Source organism: Zeugodacus cucurbitae, chromosome 6 (assembly GCF_028554725.1).
Source record: "Zeugodacus cucurbitae isolate PBARC_wt_2022May chromosome 6, idZeuCucr1.2, whole genome shotgun sequence".
NCBI classification, from domain to species: domain Eukaryota; kingdom Metazoa; phylum Arthropoda; class Insecta; order Diptera; family Tephritidae; genus Zeugodacus; species Zeugodacus cucurbitae.
Genome location: NC_071671.1, coordinates 24,378,081 through 24,398,631, shown reverse-complemented (window position 1 = coordinate 24,398,631; position 20,551 = coordinate 24,378,081). Strand labels below are relative to the sequence as shown.

Sequence of the window (20,551 nt, the reverse complement as noted above, 5' to 3'; positions counted from 1 at the left end):
GTATCTATGTATATGCTATTATATAAGTATATGTATTGGAAGACAAAGCAGCAAAGTGAAATATCAAAATCAAGGACTACTCCTTCAGTCTAATATCCGCTAAATGCCACATAATAGCAAGGACGAGCGGACGCTTATCGCCAGCAAACAGACACAAGAGCTGCCTTTGTATGTTTGTCAGTATTTATGTGACAAGAGAAAATAATAAACCAAGCAAAAGGATGTGACTTAGTTGACAGGCGAGAAGAAAACAAGAAAATCCACTGTCTTTAACCACACATAAAAGATACTTATACTTACACCCACACTCGTCGAGCCTTTAAGCATCTTAAAATGTATGTAAATGCCTTGGCGAAAACGTTGTGCCGCCTTTGACGCGTGTCTACGCATAACAAACGACCATAAGCGCCTACAAGTATTCTACAAGAAAGTGTTGAAGAATGGTCCCAATGTGTAAGTATGTAGTGCAAATGCCAAAAAAGCACGCGCTACGCCTACAAACTGCCCACATTCACATACGTGCCTTTTATTTCGACAACATATCCATAACAACAAGATGCGGGGCTACTAAACAACCGCCCATGTGTAGATTAGATGGCATACTGTTAGGCGCGCACACACGATATGGATATGCGCTCACACAAGCTGCCGACAAGTGCACCGCCTAAAGGTATGCTTGGCAAAAGAAAAAAAGCAAAAAGTTTTAAAAAAGCAAAGGAAACACGAATTAAACGATTGCTCTTCAACACGAACAGTGCATGGTGCTGAGCGCGCCACGCCGAATGAGTGAGTGAGTGCGATGGATTTTGAGTGTAAATGTTGCGCGAGTAAAATGTTTTACACACTCAGCAACAGCATCCCCCGAACAGCAAAAGCATATTCATTGCACAGCGACAACTAAAAGTATGCAACAGTCTGTTTTCAGCCTAGATGTATGCTACACACACAGCCGCAGAAGCAGACAGTGAAGAGGCAAAACGTCAAATTAAGAGCATTTGCTAAGACATTAACGAGCAGAGCGAAGCACCTACTTGAGTGCTGGGCAAAGAATGAAGAGCCAGCTCCGACTTACATAGATGTTGTAGCTATGGCTTGTGTAAGATAAGTAAGTATATACATATAAAAAGATTATGCTCGTTAGACGACGCATTTAAGTTGAACCGGAGGCATTTGTGTAACACTACGCTAAGCGCTGTGCATGGTTATGCGCCTAAAAGTAGGCTATGTCATAAATATATACTTATGTTGCTACACATACTTATTTGTACATCAATATATATGTATTTCGTTGTGAATTTCGCCATATGCGCCACAGCTCAGCATAATTTGGCTTATGTTTGTTGTGAGAGCATTGCATACTTGTTGGCGTGCTAGCTGTGAGTGCGAATTTATGCTTACATATATACAGAAAAACAATGCTGTGTGGCCATTAGTTGGCGAATTTTAAATTGTTTGACAGTGTTGCCAGCTTGTAACGAAGATTTTATCGAACTTTAAAATTATGAAAATGCAAAAAAATGCACATAACGGTATTTTTTAAATTGTTTGTATGCTTTTAAGCGCATTCACTAAACAGCAAATTCAAATGAATTATGCTTAAAAAAATCAAATTGTATAAATTTTTTAGACACTTATTTACTTTAATACAAGCATACATTTAGGCGCTTAGCGCAAAATAACACTATTCTCTACCAAACAAATGTATATTGCCGCTTATCTATTGTTATCTGTTATCTATTATTATTCAGCAATATTTTTTGCAACAACAACACTGCTTATCAACAACTAGCATACAATTAGGCGCATTTTCGTAGTACAAAATATTCTTATTGCGCACAAATAAAATATTATCAGCAAATATTTTTTCATTACGCTAACGCTATCAGCGTTTATTGTATGCACGAAATTGTCGAACAGCTGAAAATCGATTTTTAACAACCCCTAAAAGCAGACAACGGCATGCTATTATCAGTTGTGTGGAACAGGAAAAACAACTTCAACACGCCAAAAACGCCGGCGAAAATAGCAAACGGTAAATGTTTGTTGTTGTCATTAGTTTGTTTGTTGTTTTTGTAATCTTTGTGCGCTGACAAACGCCATTTGCAAAACTATTTCGACAATTTTAGAATGGCAATAAGGTGAAAACTCGGCAACTTTTTGTTGACAACAATAATATAGAACAATTTGGAGAGGAAATATGCGTAGTAAATGAAATTATAAAGCAGAAATTATGCAAAAAAATAATATTTGGAAATTTTTACCGTTAATTTTTTCTTTTGCTTTTCTTTCCTTACTTATAACACTTAAATTTGTATATAAAATACTTTTCTAGCACTTACCCTTGCATGCAGATGTGCATCCGCTTCGCCCGGCTGTTGTACACCGGTGCGTATCTTCTTATTTTGCGGTCCATCACTTATACCGCCACCACCTCCGCCGCCGCCACCACCGCTGCCATTGCTGGCGCCGTTATATGGCATTGTGGTCGCCGTTGCGAAGTTGATGTCGGTGATGGTTTGTTGGTGAATTATTTTGGCGACGTTTATTGGACCGGGGGGTGAAATAAAGTATTCCAGCGCTACTGCTGAACGCGATACAACGCGACTGCGAAAAGTACTAGAGAGTTGTCGAGGGTAGACGCTGCGCGAGATGCGGCGCGGCTTAAGCAAAGGGATTAATTGGCTTTAGCTTTATAATCCTCACTGGCTGACGGCCTAAATGTTTGGCTATCGAGCTTCCACTCTTTACTGGATAAAGAAGCTGGCGTTGCTGATTCTGCTTCTTTGTGGCTTTGCTTTCTTCTTTCTGGCGCAGCGTGCACTTATTTTGGCAACGCTTGCTTTTCTTTAAATTTCTGAAAATATTTCACACACGAAATTTTCCACTTTTATATGCGAGATCTTCGGTTTATTCCAACTGCTTTTCTGAGCGTCTTCTACTTCGTTGTCTACGTTTTTACATGCAATTTCAGCACTTGGTTCTTTTGCTTGTCGCGTACGCTTTTGTCGTTAGTATAACAGGTCGGTTGGTATCTGGTATTGGTTTGCTTGCTGTTGTTAGCTAGTGCCACCGTTGTTTGCTTATTCGAATCAGCTGTTTTGCGCAAGTACGTCGTTGCCATGAAGAAGAGAGAAAGAGAGCATGAAAGAGAGAAAAAAAATATTTTTATTACATTTTATTATGTCTTACTATTGCCATATCCTGCTAATACTTTTGTTATTAAGAATAATAATTTTGAAAAAAAATAGTAAAACGTTAATAAAGTCTCGTATAAGAGAAACCGGACATTACCGGTTATTAGTCAATTCATATACCCGCTCTATAAATACGGACTCGAAAATAGACTGAGCCTCAAATATATTCTAAGACCTTATAAAATATGATTCTTCGATTATGCAATCCAATACGAGCAGACGTTAACCAACCCAAAGCTTAAGCAACTATACAAACCAGAAGTTCGTCGAAGAAGAAATATCTATAGACTAAAATTTAGTTAAGAACAACCCGAAACTATAGTCTACAAGATTTGCTCGAACCAAAACAACTTCATTCACACAAATGGCAGAACTGTGGTCTTCAGCGGATCGTGGAACCAAGAATTCACGGACAAAGTGGACTGCAAAAAGCATTCCAAAAATTACTAGTTGAAGCTCACTCAATAATAGGGGTAAGCTGCAATTTTTAAGGCATAAGAGCCCTGCCGGAGCCTAGAACTGACTACATACAATACATGGATAAATACAGTTTGGATCTTCTGAAACTCAGGATCTATAAAAGCAGTTAGTGCGGTATCTATAGATCTCGATCATATTAATAGAAACACATAAATTACGCTGTCATCCATTACAGGAACTCCACTGAAATAATCTCTGATAATACCTTCTCTTACAAAAAGAAGCAACAAAATGAATTAAATAATACAATTAAATTGTTGAACTCACTTTTCAGTACACATGTTTGTATTGAATTCTGTAGAAAATTGTGTAATTTGTTTAATGTAAAAATTTTCAACGGACAATTTTGTTTTCGAAAAAATTAAAGTCACTAAGATTAAAAAATAAATTTAATTTTATATTTCTAAACTTTTACGTTTTTGTTTTTGATTACTAGAGATTTAAAATATTAAAAGTTTCGTATTAAAGTGAAATATGGTTATAGTTCTTTATTGTCTTTCCATCAACAAAATTTTAGGTTATTATTTGAATAAGATCAAATATGGAAAGTTTGTGACCGCAAGGAGTACAAAAGAATTCAACTGACTGACCTAAATAGAGAGTAAGATCTTTAACCGAGTTTGAAAGAAATCCCAGTTGGGATCACACGAGGTTCCAGAAATTAAATTCCTTTGTAACACCTAAAATGTCTCTTCTAAAGGTATGGTCCATAGGAGTCTACAGTCTCAGTCAGCCACAGGAGTCCCAGAATATGGATTACATTGCAACATCCTAACGAAAATATCTGTAGGGCTGACACATGTTTCAATATGAATCAAAGGCGCCTCCGAAAATTTACCTCCTTGAAACAACGGATCAAAAATACATCGAAAAATGATCAGCTTTAAGCTGAGATCACAAATATCCCAGGAAAAGTATTCCGCGGCAACATCAGATCAGTAATTAATTTATAAAAGTCATGATTGAATCTGAGACCACAGTCTAAACAATCCTATCTACAAAGGAAACTGATAGATATGCCTTTCAAAGGCCGGGTCTCTGCGTGCTTTATCGTTCGTCTGTACCTCATTAAAATCTTGAACGTAGTTATCTTTATTAGTAACTTATGGGTTCATAGAGACATCTAAAATGCGCTGACGTATCTATATAACCAAAGCGTTTATAAATATGAACAGATTTAAACTGAATTAAGTTGGTTTTAAAGATACATTAGGATTCGAACTTTCTGAAAATACCCATATTTCGTATTCCAGGTCAACGAATTTCCCTACACAGCTCAAGGTAAAACATTGAAGAGAATCCACTTCAATTTCCCAACGAAAAAACAAGCATTTTCCACTCACCTACGACGCCCACGGAAAAGCCAAAGGAAAAGCGCTACACAGCAAAATGAAATATATGTTTTGAAGCAATCAGGCAACATTCAAGTGGCCGAACACATAGCAAAAGCAGACGATAATTACGAAGTAAATGAAAGAAAAACATTGCCTAGACGACGACAAAAGCATGGCAAAAACGAAAAGCGCGATGAAAATGCACAAGAGAGGTACACCAAATATTAACAGTTGGAGGGAGGGTGGTGAAAACAACAAACCGAAGCAGACACAGAAACCACCCTTCAATGATGCGCGGGGTGGTACACAAGACATGCGGGGCTTACAACATAAAAAGGGGGATACAACGCACTAAAATAAATAAACTAGTAAAAAAGTAATAACTTCAGATAGGCGGAAAATGATGGAAATGCTACAAAGCAAATAATAAGCAAGAGTGGCAAGAAAGGGGAGAGAAAAGCACAGTTATTAACGGGTAGTTGAGGTGCGAGAAGAGGTGAAAGCATTTCGAATTGAAAGCAAGCAAAAGTGGGTGTAATTGGGCTTCGTCGATAGAGCGGTGCATCATGGCTTGGGGGTAGTGAAATCAGCGCGAATAGCGAGACAAACAAGCAACAGAAAAGTGATTAGAAACGAAGGAGAATGCATAGAGAGGATTGATGGATGATGGATAGTTTGTGGATTTCATGTAAAGAATGGAGTATAAAAAGAGTGTGGGTGTTGTTACCAAATGCATAGACAACATAATACATAAGTACATATATCTATCTATAGGAAGGCAAAAAGAACTGAAGAGTATTTGAGGAATACTGGATAACAGTTTATATGTTTGTGGGTTAATTCAACAACATTGATGGCTTGAGGACTTGCATGCATGATGAAGTTTTGTAATGTAACTCGAGCTTAAATGAATGATTGCTGGGAGGCTTTTTTCTATAAGAGGTTGTGTAGCAAAGGGTTTTCGAAGACCTTTTTTGGGCAGTTGAGACAGCCCTACGTGCGAATAAAGAATAGAGTGTGTGCGTGAAAGTAGAAGAGGTGTTGCGGCCTGCGAAACGTAGTTAAGAAACAAACCGTTTTTATACTCTCGCAACAAATGTTGCTAAAGAGAGTATTATAGTTTTGTTCACATAACGGTTGTTTGTAACACCAAAAACTTAACGAGTTAGAAATAGGGTTATATATACCAAAGTGGTCAGGGTGAAGAGTGGAGTTTAAATCCGAATGTCTGTCTGTCCGTCCGTCCGTCCGTCTGTGCAAGCTGTAACTTGAGTAAAAATTAAGATATATTAAGATATCCTGATGAAACTTGGCACACTTATTTCTTGGCACCACAGGAAGGTTGCTTTCGAAAATGAGCAAAATCGGACCACAGCCACGCCTACAAAATGGCGAAAACCGAAAACACATAAAGGGCCATAACTAAGCCATAAATAAAGCTATGGAAATAAAATTTGGTATGCAGGATCGCACTATGAAGAGGCATATTTGAATGTAATCTTTTTGGGGAAGTGGGCGTGGCCCCGCCCCCAAATAGGTTTTTTGTATATATCTCGCAAACCAATAGAGCTATATAAACCAAACTTTCTGCAGTCGTTTTTTTAGCCACTTCCTAATACAGTCCAAAAATGAAAGAAATCGGATCATAACCACGCCCACCTCCCATACAAAAGTTAGGTTGAAAATTACTAAAAGTGGGTTAACTCACTAAGGAAAAACGTCAGAAACACTAAATTTCACATAAGAAATGGCAGATGAAAGCTGCACTCAGATTTTTGTACAAAATGGAAAATGGGCGTGGCGTCGCCCACTTATGGGTCAAAAACCATATCTCAGGAACTACTCGACCGATTTCAATGAAACTTGGTTTGTAATAGTTTCCTTACCTCCCAATAATTGGCCAAATCGCTTCACAACCACGCTTACTTCCTATATACCAGAACTTAGAAGATGATCTGAATCGTTTACTTTACAATATATATAGTAAGCACTAGTGAAGATATCGGTGCAAAACTTTGCACAAATACTGTATTTATAGCGTGGCACCCCATATCTAAAAATCGATGAAATCGGACCATAGGTTTTCAAGGCCCCATGTATCGAATATGAGGACCTCGGTGCTTCTAACATAATATTATGGTTTCCAACTTTCAATGGACTTTATACAATATATATGACGAATATGTGGGTCAAATTGTGTATTATATAATATAAATAAAGTTAAATAAATAAATTGCGAGAGTATAAAATGTTCGGTTACACCCGAACTTAGCCCTTCCTTACTTGTTATAAATATCGATATGATAGAATATGGATAACGGTAAAATAAACGCTATAAGTAGTTTAAAATAAAAAAAAGTAAATTATTGTGCTCAAATTATATATAATTATTTTTGTGTTAATTAATTTTTTAGCAAAGTTAAAGCGTGAAAGATTTTCTATTAATAGAAGATTTTAAGAAAAAAATGTTAAATAATGAATGACCTAAATTTTACGTTATAATTCATGATAACAATGATTATAATTCAAATATTAAAATTTACAAAAAATTCAACGTAAAAGCAATAACACATTTTCGTAATACATTTAAGAAGTCCGTAACTCTTCATAAAATTGTACTATTATATTAATATTAATTTACATATATATTAATTAAAATTAAATTATTTTTAGAATTTATTTTGCACCTTTTTTATGTAATGTACAAAAGATTGTTTTATAAGTCGAGCAATGGTGAAATTAATTATAAAATAAATAAATATTTCTAGACTCAGACTAAATACATTTTTAAAGACAATATTTATTTTTTTATTTTCGAAATGTATGATTATTCCAAACCACACTGTATGATTATTTAGACTTCAAACTTGTATTACTATATTTTAGTTTACAGTTATTGTTATTGAAAATATTTCATCGTTATCATAACTTTTAGTGTTATTCATACACAATCTTCTTTTAAAAAATTGTAATACATTAGATTTATATGAATGTTATTTGAGAAAAATTTTAATTGGTTGTTGGAAATATTGTCTGAGCATAGAACTTAAAAAAAATATAAATTAAACCAATATATAATATTAAATATTTTTATATTCATTTTTATTGGAAAAAACTGCAACAAAAAATTCAAATTTGAAGTTTGTTATATTGCAGAATATTTCAATTTCGGCATTACTTTGTTGTAAAAACCTTTTATTTAATTAATATTATTTCAAAATATTTTTTAACACTTGCTTCGTATCACAATTTAATGTTAATAGTTAACAACATTTTTGCATTAAAAGTTTATTCCGAAATTCATCGTTAATAATACTTAAAATTAGAAGGAATTTGAGGATTTGGTCATTGATAAGTGATTTACAAAACTTATTAAATTTTTCAAATTCGAAAAACATTGTTTTGTTATAAATAAATAAATGTTATTTATGATATGTTAATAGTAATTTTGTGTCGTTTTTAAAGAAATATTGATACACTAGTTATAATATTTGTCTCAGTTGATAAATGCTAAATGGAAAGTTTATTTTATTATTTTTAACCAAGAGTATATATTATTTTTGATTTTTCTTTTTTCAGGAGTTTGTATTGTTTGTTATTTATTTTTGAGTTTTGATATTATTATACATTTTCTTTTTATTTTTGATAACTATGTTATTGCATTTTTTTGTTTTGAATCATGCTCCAAAATGTAGAGTAATTTATATTTTTATATTATTTTTGTATTATAATAAAAAACAAAAACTGATTATTGTATTAAAACCTTTTTTAAATTTTTATATTAAATACTTTTTATTATAATTTTTTTTAATGTTTGCTCAATATTTTTTTCGTTTTTATAGAAAAGGTTTCTAGTTTTTTATTCTGAGAAATACAAAAACATATCCTGTAATTTTTAAGAATTATTTACCGATTGTTAAAAATAAAATAAAGAAATGAATTTTTAATACTTATCAGATTCATTTTTTGTTATATAATATTTTTTTATTATTATTTCCTTTTTAATATTTTATTATTATTTATTTTTATATTAATTTTTTGTTATGCATTTTTTTATATATTTAATATGAGTTTTTTTTTTTGCTTTCTACTTTTTATTTTTATATATTTTTACTTTAACTATTTCTTATTTATTTTACTATTTTTATTTTATATTTTATTAATACAATTTCAATAATTTAGTATATTTATATTCTTTTAAAATTATCCTTTTGTAATTTATTTTTAAATTTAATAACAAATTTTCTTTATTTTTCGCCAACTGGCAACATTTCTTTTCTGACATTTTCGGCATTTTTCGCCATTTCCTTTCCTTCACTCCGTTTCAATAGCTTTAGTAAATTGCACTATATTATAGCATTTTAATTAATATTTGCAACTTGTTTGCTATCTATATGCGATTTTCCACGCTTTTCCTCTCTCTTCCAACAAATTGTATCGCCTTGCCAAACAAAAAGGGAGCTATACACACACACTCAGAAACAAGCATAGAAAATCACAAAAATGTTCCTGCAGTTCTTCTACTTTCATTACTTGCTTTGCAAACAACCACTTTTCGCTCTCCACACCGTGTTTAAGGGGGCATGCCACAGACGCTTTGCGGCCGCAAGTTAACACACACAAAATGAATTTAAGAAAATTTTCCTGCTGGATTTTGTTTTTTAAAGCAGTTCGACTGCTGAACGCTAAATATCTACTCACTGTGTTGTTTGCAGCGAAAATTGTGTTTTGGCGTATTCACTGACTGTTGATGTACGTCGTTGGCTTTTGTGCGAAAACTGAACAGCTTTTTTTGTGGAGTGAAAACTGCAAGCGTTCAACTTATTTTTTTATCTTTTTTGGTTATATTTTGCTGTAATTCAAATTGAATTCAATTTCAGTTTTAGACAAGCGACAAAACTTTCAAGGCCTGCTGAGCTGACGTTGATTTTTTGATTTTTTTGAATTTTATTTTTTTTATTTATTGGCTCAAATTTCGTACTTTCCGCTGGGTAATGATTATTTGCACACGTTTAATGTAATTTTTTTTGTTGTTGACAAAAAGCAACTGACCACGCAACGCTTTGTTTTACTAACCTCTTCAATCGCACGTATGCTTTTGCACGTTACTGTTTTTCGTTTTTTTAATTTTATTTTTTCTGATTTACTTTTTGCACTTTTTCCGTATTTGCTTTTCGCTCTAAAATTTGTAGAACTCTTATTAGTTGTACCGATGATGATGAAGAATTTTTTGGCGTGTACCGAATTTGCTGCTCGACAATTATTACGTCTGCTTGACGACGTTGCTGGCACTTTTCTGGACGGTGGTCTCCGCTGTTCCGAAATGCACAGCCTGTCGAGCCAAGCGAAAAGTGCAAAAAAAAAAACAAAAAACAAGCGCAGTCGACGCCGACAGCGCTGTCAACAGCAGTGTTAACGAACGCTGTAAGCTTACAAACTGCTAAGCTTGTTGTTACTGTTGTTGTTGTGCAGGTGGAACATGCGCAGTTAAGGCAGTAACAACAACAGTCAGCGAGCAGCGCAAAGCGGAGTTAGCCGCGGCAACAAAACCACCCTCAAATGCAACGTTGCGCGCGGCAAGTGTGTCTGTAGGCTTAAGGGTACGAAGAGAAGAGCGCGTAAGCGAGTAGCGAGTTTACAGCGACAGAGCGAAATGTCGTTGTTATGGGAGTTAAGTTGCAGTGAGAGCGCACAAGCAGCAACTACCGTTATCACTACCGATATGATGTGACAGAAGGACACACGAAGGTAATCAGTAGTGCGTGGGAGAGCTTTTCCATGTTGAAGCCGAGCAAATACTTTTTAGGGTTGCAATCAGCAACGTTCCTGATATGAAAATTGTCAACAAGCAGCAAGCAGCAGGCAGGCAGCGCAAGAGGGTGGCTTTTTGGGTTGTTTGGGCAATTATACATATATGCACACGCAGGCAATTTGACTCCCCGCAGCAACTCAAACTGCCGAAGCGCGCTTATCGGCAGAAGCGAATACAGCGCACACTCACATACGTAAGCATTGCTTCGCTCGCCTCACAAAACCTCTCTTCATCACCTCCTCTTTCACCTTTTCGCCGATAGCGGCGCTTACCACACTAGCATACTTCCTACAAATCATCGTTTTCCGCTTCCACCTACGTCGCTTTTCGTCGCTTCCTTTCTGCACTTACTGTTTGCTTTCTTCCGCAGCTTGCTGCGTTGTTACCCCTTCCACATGATATTTGATTCGGAGAGTACTCGTGTAACTTCGTTGGAACAACGCTAAGGGAACACGAACACAAAGTGAGTGCCTTAACACGAGAGCGCGCCGCCTTTTGCTAAGCACCGAGTGTTGTGTAAAATTTAGCATTCTTTTTTGGGTTTTGTTAAATTCTTTTGCAAACGCGTTTATCAAACTGCAGCCTGTGGTGCGACGTTGACGTTGACATAACTGATTATGCGAGGGTTAATTAATTTATACGACGCAGCTTTGATTTCTTGTTTCAAAAAGTGGTGAAATGCTGAGAAGGTAAATATGGCTTTTCCGCTGCTTGCAATGCATTGAAAAAATTTAACCCTTATGTGTATTTGAACTTATTGTGGCTAATGAAATCAGGATTATCTAATTTTCTAACCTAATGTTTGACAATATTAGTCAGCATTGACCGCTACTCTAATGGAAAGTAATAGATACTTTAAGTTGGGCTTCAAAATAAGAACCTACTGTTCTCAGTCTTCGGAAACCTTACTATGAATACTCGGTCTCGCCCTGATATTGCCGGATGATTAGAAAACAAGCTGTCTACTTTTTCAGAGTTTCTCACTCCCTAGGATTTGACCTAAACTTAATTCAAAAGTACTCGTGACAGAATCGAGAAGTCAATCAGTCACCTTTTAACCCGCAAAAATAATTCACAACAAGATGAATTTTTCGCCAGAAATACAGCTCTAAATAGACTCAATATTTGGTCGTTATTTCGATCATTTAGTATTACGGTTTTGGTGGTACCGGAGAACACACTTCCAAGCAACAGGGCTCTAATGAGCTAGAAACGGTTCCCACAAAAGACGGTTCAATAAGTCGAATTCCTATCCCTCCAAAGACTGCCAAATCGACAGCATTCCTTAGAATTATGGAAGGTTTAGGTCGCTACAACAACATCAAAGAGCTAGAAACGCCGAAGTCGATACGAAGACTTTCCATCGTCGTTAGGTTTTACTGAAACCGTAACAATCAATGAAGAAACTAAATGTATACGAAAATGAGACTATTCTAAGCAATATCTGCTAAAAACGGTTATGAAAGACAGTATAAAAGTCGTTCCCACGTCTGTCGGGCCTACGAAACCTAAACGGACTAGGATTTTTAACTGGTCAAGGATTGTCATTTCGACAGCATCCCTTAGAATTATTTGGGGAATGTTTTAAGCCGCTACAACAACAATAAATCAAAAGAATCTTAAAAGGAAAATGTATGTTAATGGAAAGATTTTTACCGTTGTAGGCATTCTTTGATTTAGTTATAAACATAATAAGGACATCAATAATGAACCTTTGTTTGATTCGTTCCTGTCTTCAAAAGGGGATTGAAGATTTGTAGTCTAGTTCTCTAAGACTTCTGGAAAGTAGTTGGACTGCTGGAAATTGTGCGCAAGGGTTTTATTTTATCGTCAGTAAGATTTGAATCCAAATGTGATAAAGTTCTGAGGAAGGTTTAGTAGATGGTCTAAACAAATGTGAAACAACTTCATTTAGCCGTTCAAAAGCGAGATTGCTGGTTCTACCTCTTGATACAATTCCAATAAGTTCTAACTCTAATATACCTTAAATTCGTCGCTGAAGCAACCTTAATAAATCTGGTATAGACCGTTTTTTATTGGTTCTTCTAACAATTCCTCTTAATAGAAGTCTTGAAACTAATGCACACTCCACTAGACCCCGCAATTTTCACTTCTCTATAAATTTAGTTGAATCTAAAATCAAGTTCAGTGTAATAAAAAAATATACATATATTCACGTGCTTCTTTTAACGACCAGAAGCTGGTTAAATTGCAATAAAATGGCAAAGTTTATTTCCCTGCCTTCAGACGGCCATTATTACTCTGAATATGCCGCTTTACAACTAAAAGTATGTAAATGTGTACTCAGATGAGACATTTGGTCATTACACCGTGCGCCGACGGCAAGAAGACTGGTTCGACAACAATTATATTCGCGACTGTAAATAATAGAAAAACTAGTTTTTCCAAACAGCCACAGCCGGTGGGACGAGTGGAGAGTTTGGTTGATTTTTTTTTTTTTTGCTATGCTCTAAAGTGTATTTTATAGTTACACAGATGTATATATAGTTAGTATATTGGTGTATATGATAGCTTTGTACAGGACGCAAGCGGAGAAGCTTTAGAGCTGGGTGAAAATGGGATTAAAGGTTAAAGTGGCCAGTAAAGGATGTGGAATAGAGGGTTGTGGTGAAGGTGATTGTAAATTTTTTTTTTTTAATTAAATTGAAAATGGTGTGATTTAACTGTGTTTTAAAGAATTAAATAAAAATGTTCTCGTTGAAAAAATAATAATAATAACAATTTAAAAAAATATATTTCAAAGGAAGTGACTAGTATTTAAATTTTTACGAATTTTTGTTCGATCGGGAATTATTTTTTCTATTAAATTGAAATATAATAAATATTTAAAGCCTCGAAAATATATTCTTATAAGCTAAATATTCATTACTTTTTCCTCAACCCAAGCCAGTAAATATGTTATATAACACATGAAATTTAAAGTTATATAAAAATCAGTATTGTAAGAACATAAAAGCTTGTCTGTAAACATTTTATTTAACCTTCGTCCTCTAACAATCAATGACAGTGACAAAAAGAATAGGATTTAGAAAGTCTGTGCGTTTAGGTTGCAGAACAGCAGGGATGCTTTTATGTCATAAATATGTGTATATATACACACATACCTACATTTTATATAGTAAAATAGAGTAAAACTGTAAAGAAATTGTATTGTACTTGAGAGGGTTGTAAAATAATTTATTTTTCTTCTGCATGGTGGGTGGTTTGTAACAGTTAAAGGTTTATGCTGTAAGCAATTTTATAGAACAAAACCATGCAAAGAAAAATATTGAAGTGTTATATAGAAGAAAACTACTCGAACTTTTAGTTGGAAAACGATAAGAATTAAAATTTCGTAATTTTTAAATATTAAAGATTCCATTTTAGAATTTTCTATATACAGAAGAACTTCCATAACTCGAACTTCTATAACTCGAAGATCTTCATAACTCGAACTCTTAAATTAGCAATAGAAGTCAAATTTCATACAAATTTCCTTTTATAACTCAAACTTCTTTAACTCGAAGATCTTCATAACTCGAACTCTTGAACTGGCAAAAGAGGTCAAATTTCATACAAATTTCGTTTCATAAATCAAACTTTTCGACCAGTGCATAATACAAAATAATACTTTTTAAAGAGTTCCTTTATATCGTATAGAGGCGAACAAAAAATATGATATTGCACTTATGGATTGCATAAATCATGTAACAAAGGCATGGGGTACAAACGTCAAGAAACAAACAGTAGCAAACTGCGACAAACAAAATTACAGAATGCATGTTTTAACGTAAGTACATAAAACATTATGCGGAGTAAATAAATAAAATTATGTAAAAACCTATATTTTATTTTATTGAAAATTTCTATAACTTGAAGTCCCTCTAACTCTAATTTTTTTTTAGGATTATAATGATTCGAGTTAGGGAAGTTCTACTGTATGTGCAAGAATATGTTTTTTCTTTCAAACCAGAGATATAATTTCCTAAGTATTACACTAAACAAAAATACATGAATGGTACTGAAAGATTTAGAAAACTAAATCTCCTTCCAATATTTATATTCACCGAAGAACATTTATAATGTACATATGCTTTTTAAAACGTTAAAAATCTATGTTATCAACTAGTCTACGTAAATTTAAATTTTTAGGTAAGGATATAGTTTTAGCAAATGTCTTTATTTCGTTTATATTACTTCATTTTTTCCTCACACGTAATTGAGAACGTTTTACAACAACAACAATAAATAAAAAGAATCTTAAAAAGGCAGTTTATGTTATTGACTTTGTTTGATTTAATTATAGACTTGATTAAGAACTCGATAATGAACCTACGGTCCGTTCCTGTCTTGTGATTTTGTAATTTGGCTTCCTTCTTTCTTTTTTTAACTTATCATATATTTTTTTAAATCGATTATTATGCTTTATTGCATTCACTTATTATACTCTCGCAACAAAGTTGCTAAAGAGAGTATTATAGTTTTGTTCACATAACGGTTGTTTGTAACACCCAAAACTGAACGAGTTAGATATAGGGTTATATGTATATACCAAAGTGATTAGGGTGAAGAGTGGAGTTCAAATCCGAATGTCTGTCTGTCCGTCCGTGTGTGCAAGCTGTAACTTGGATTGCGCTCCCCAGGAACAAGCTGAGACAATTGGTGGCACTATATACCAGCCACTGCAGACTACGGTGCCATCTGCACAAAATGGGAATACACTCGTCGGACCTTTGCCGATTTTGTGATTTAGAGGCGGAGACCCCAGTGCACCTACTCCTTGACTGCCCGGCGATCGCGGATGAGAGGGGACAGTGAATTGGGGCTCTTTATCCCCAAAGAGGAAGTATCGCATGCATCAGCCCTGCAACACTGTTAAGATTTCTTAACGTGACGGGGTTGGAGGGGGTGCTGTGATAACTGGAGAGGGCACAATAGACCTTAGGTCGCGGTGCAATCCTCACAATATAATCTAATCTAATCTACCTTGGATTGCACTATGAACTTTGAAGACGATCTGAATCGTTTACTTTACAATATATAAAGTAAGCACTAGTGAAGATATCGGTGCAGAACTTTGCACAAATACTATGTTTATAGTGTGGCAGTCCCACTCTAAAAATCGCCGAAATCGGACCATAGGTTTTTAAGGTCCCATATATCGAACACGAGGACCTCGGTGCTTCTAACTTAATATTATGGTTACCAACTTTCAATGGACTTTATACAATATATATGACGAATATGTGGATCAAATTGTGTATTATATAATATAAATAAAGTTAAATAAATAAATTGCGAGAGTATAAAATGTTCGGTTACACCCGAACTTAGCCCTTCCTTACTTGTTTTCTTATATATATATATATATTCTTATGCATATATATATATATATTTTTTTTTTTTGCTTTGAATATTGACCTGTGACTACATTAATTAGTTTTATTTTTATATAAATAGTATTACTTTTTATTATACGTTTCATAATTTTAATTAAAACATATATACATATATATTAACGATTTAGCATTTATATGAAGTTAGTTATTACCATTCATTTTAACAATTTTTGATGTATTTTGTATGCATAATTTTAAAATTTTAAAGTGTTATTTATATTTCATCTATAAATATATTTCATTTAATATTTGTTTTTAATATTACATTAAATGTATATTATTTTTTTTAACTCGTAGATCATGCATTTTTTTAATTTTGTCAAATTAAATATACTCAATACTTTTGTATTCATTTTATTTTATAAAACTTTTTATTAGAAAAAGTATGGTTTTTAATCTATATTTTCCTGTTGTTGCTTTTTTATACTACTTGATTTACATTTTTTCTTTATAATGTTCTTATTTATAAATTACCTAAATTTATTAAATTAGTATTTTTTATACTCGCTATGTTTATTATATTTTTTTAAGTAAATAAAAAATCGATTGTCTCTACATTTATTTAAATAGTTTTGCTAAAGTTTATTGAAGAATTAAATAAATATTGTTTTCTTTCTCATCTGCATTATTATTTATTTATTTATTTGTTCTTTTATATTTTCTATCACTGCAAGAACAACACTCTTCTTAATTTATTCCAATGTGCAGGGAAATATACTTTATAATTGTGACACTAACATTTCTTTTTGATTAAATATTATTGGTATTTTTTGAATGAAATGTATTTAGTTATTATTTAAATTATTTTAGTTTTTTACAACACAATGTTGAGTTCATTATTTAAAAATAACATATACTTTTTCATTAAAATTAGTATATATTATATTTAAATTTAAATTAGGTATATAATTATTTTTTTAACTTTAATAATTAATTTTAATTTGTGATATTACACTGTCATATTTGTATATTTTTATTTTTAAATATTTATTAATTTAGTATTATTATTATTTTTTTATTATATATTTTTAAAATAATTTTTATATATTTAAGTCACTGGTCACACATTTTTAATTTTATCAATTTTTTAATAATTTCCTGTACGCAATAAAGTAACAACCTGACCACTAGTTAGCACATCTATGTATGAAACTAAATACAAGTCCACATACATACATACATATGTATATAGTCATGTTAGCGCTACACATGGTAGCTGCAAGTGAAGTAGTTAAAGTGTTATAATTCAATTACCGTACAAAGCGCGGCTTCCTCAACTGTCGTCGCTGCTCCACTTGGCTGTTGGCTAGCTGCTGCAATTTTACGTTCTTGCACTTTCACTTTACCGACGGACGCTCGTTTAGACAGTTTTTAATTTATGTATATTTTCTTAGCTGTAGCTGATTGATTAGCGTGTTTGGCGCACATATGCATAAACAACAATTGCACTAAAGCGCTCGACTTTCGAGCTCGAACAAAAACGCAACTTCAAGTTTGAAGACTTCAACGATGACTGCAGGTGCGCTGCACAGCTTCTCATGCAATTTTCCAATTCTTTTTGTTTTTGTTTTTTAGTTTAGTTTTCGCTTTCGGCGTTACAAACACAAACACGATTATTTGCCAACTTCGGCTTAGAGACACACATTCACGTACGAGTATGTACGAAGTAAGCGAGCTAACACAAATACACACACATTAACCGACGTACTACTGTGTTGGAGCGGGGGGCTGAGGAGGCGGAAATTTTATTTTAGAATTTTGTTGTTGTAATTGATGCTGCTGGCTTTTTGATAAGAATTTCACACGCTTCAATGCATACAAACACACACTTTTCGTAGGAATTTTTAAAATTTTTTTGCAAAATTTTCACGATTTTGACTTTGGATTCACACAACTTTTCGATATTTTCGAACTTTCGCAAATTTTCTCAACTTTGCACAAAAATTTTCCGCTTTCTTACTGCACTTTTTGGCGTGTATGTGTGTGTTGTTGTTATTGTTATTGCTGCTCAGCTAGTTTTTCTGGGTTTGCTTTTTACAAATGTTTTGTGTGTTTTTGTCTGTATGCATGTGTGTATGGCTGTGAGTGTTTTTAGATTTCTTTAATTATTTTTTATAGAGTTTTAAAGTTTTTTTGTTAGTCGCTCTGTTGTATATACAATTGTGTATATACATAAATATATATGTATGTGTGTTTAACTATGTGTATCTACTTAAGAGTATATATGTATGTGTCTCTACACTGTTGCTAGTTGTTGTTATTATTGTTATTTGTTGTAAATTGTTTCTTCCTGCTGTTAGTGGTGGTTTCAAGTGTTTGGTGGTGTTTTTGCTGTCTTCATAAACTTCGAGGTTTGCAGCTTTTTTATTCTCCAGCTTGCAGCGCTTTACTAGGAATTTTATTGCAATTTTATTTTTCAGATTTTTACTTTTTCTGCTGCTTCTACAACTCAAAATGACTTTGCTGCACGCACTTGTTGTTGCACTTGCTTTTTACTTAGCTGCTTGACTTCGGCTAACGCCACTTTTTCCCCACAAAATGCAGAATTTCTTTGCTTTCGCGCACACAAATTTAATTGCTTGCCGCTCTGCGAATTGATTTTCTTTTAATGCTTTCTGCAATTACAATTTCACAATTTTACAACTTTACAGCACACAAAAATGAAGTGATTATTTGTCAATATTTTTTTGTTGCTCCGGTCGATCGGTATGTAGTAGGTTTTGGTATTTTAGACCCGCTCAGCACCTCCGATTCGCTTCAAAGTACAATTCGTACTAAAAAATTGGCCCCAAATGTGAAAAAGAGAAAATTCATTTCGCCAACACGATGTAGCAGGCGCAGCGCAGCGCTGCCGCCCGAACGTTGTACGCCAAAACGGCGCACGGAGGCAGTAGCCAGTAGTAAGCAGCGAAGACGGTGTTGGGGCTGCGCACAGTGTGTGGCAGGTGCACAATTTTGGTGTTAAATATATTTTAGCGTACATTTAATTTTGATATATACTTTATACATTAAAATAACTATTTATGAAATGTTATAATTATTTAAATATTTTTTTAATATCTAATATGAAATTATGCTTCATGTTGGTTTTTTCAGCTGTAATACATAAAAGTATTTTCTTTTATTGGTATATTCGTACATTTAAAATAGATTAGCATACAAACTTACACAATAATTGTGATAAAAATTGTATTTGAAGTCATTCGAATTTGTTCGTAAAAATATCACAAGAAAATACAGTGGAACATCCATAACTCGAAGATCTCCATAACTCGAACTTTTGAACTGGCAATAGCTTTTAGAAATCGAATTTCATACAAATTTCCCTCCATAACTCGAACTCTTGAATTGGCAATAGAAGTCAAACTTCATACAAATTTCCTTCCATAAATCGAACTTTTCGACCAGGGCAGTGTGATTGTTGTATTACACTTAAAATTTTACTATCAAGGCAAAATTTTAAAAGATTCCCTATATATCGATTCCCTATGGAGGCGAACAAAAACTATTATTTTACATTTTTGGAATGCAAAAATCATGTAACAACGGCATAGGATACAGATGTCAAGAGCTAACCAATTGCAAATGACAACAAAAAAATTACAGAATACATGTTTTAACGTATGTACATAAAACTTTATGCGAAGTAAACAAATAAAGCTGGGTATAAACCTACATTTTACAGCTTATTCAAAAAATGAATATTCTATAACTCGAAGTCGCACTAACTCGAAGGTTTTTTGTGGATTATGGTGATTCGAGTTAGAGAAATTCCACTGTATATTTATATAAAAAATTATTTTTGTTTCTTCTATAAAATTTACTTATTAACGAGAAAAATTCGTATATTTGAGCAAGATGCAGATATTTATACGAGTTTTATCACTGTAACCCTAATAAAAATGGCTTTCATAATGATGAAATAAGCATTTATAATTATTTGAAATATATTAATTAACCACATAGAAATGGTAGTAATCCGGCATTTCAATACGTAAATAAAGTTTAAATTAAGTTGTAATTCTCTTTTTATATAAAATGTACACTAAATGTGTACAGACAAATTTATAACAATGACAAAAATTGCAATAAATAATTAATAATTTTTAATAAAGATTGTAAAATGTATTAGAATTTGTGTTGAATAGTTGTGGTTTTAGACTGTTGAGGCAAAGCACTCAAAGTTAAAGTTGTAAATAGTGACAGATAGCAAAATCTCCTTGAACAAACTTATTCACTTCTTTTTGTGTTGAAAAAAGTGTTCAATGGATACATAGTGGCTCTTGTGAAACTTTTCAAAAACAAATATAACAATTTGTGTTGAATAGTCGT

At 33.3% G+C, this 20,551-nt stretch overlaps 1 protein-coding gene across 14 annotated transcripts in view; it reads right to left on the bottom strand.

The window, feature by feature from the left end:
• The window catches only part of LOC105210691 (heterogeneous nuclear ribonucleoprotein L), a 216,598-nt gene that overhangs the window by 193,740 nt on the left and 2,307 nt on the right, over positions 1 to 20,551 (bottom strand). For 10 of the 14 annotated variants that reach the window (XM_029039341.2, XM_011181792.3, XM_011181793.3 and 7 more), the window contains exons 1-2: positions 3,942 to 4,102; positions 2,340 to 3,093 (exon numbers count right to left, since the gene is read on the bottom strand). In XM_029039341.2, coding sequence (XP_028895174.1) covers positions 2,340 to 2,480 — 141 coding nt within the window. In that variant the 5' untranslated portion in view covers positions 2,481 to 3,093; positions 3,942 to 4,102. Of the gene's footprint in view, positions 1 to 2,339; positions 3,094 to 3,941; positions 4,104 to 9,709; positions 10,283 to 17,473; positions 19,000 to 20,551 lie in introns of those variants that run through there. The other 4 variants (XM_029039342.2, XM_029039343.2, XM_054234468.1 and 1 more) reach the window with 4 other exon arrangements.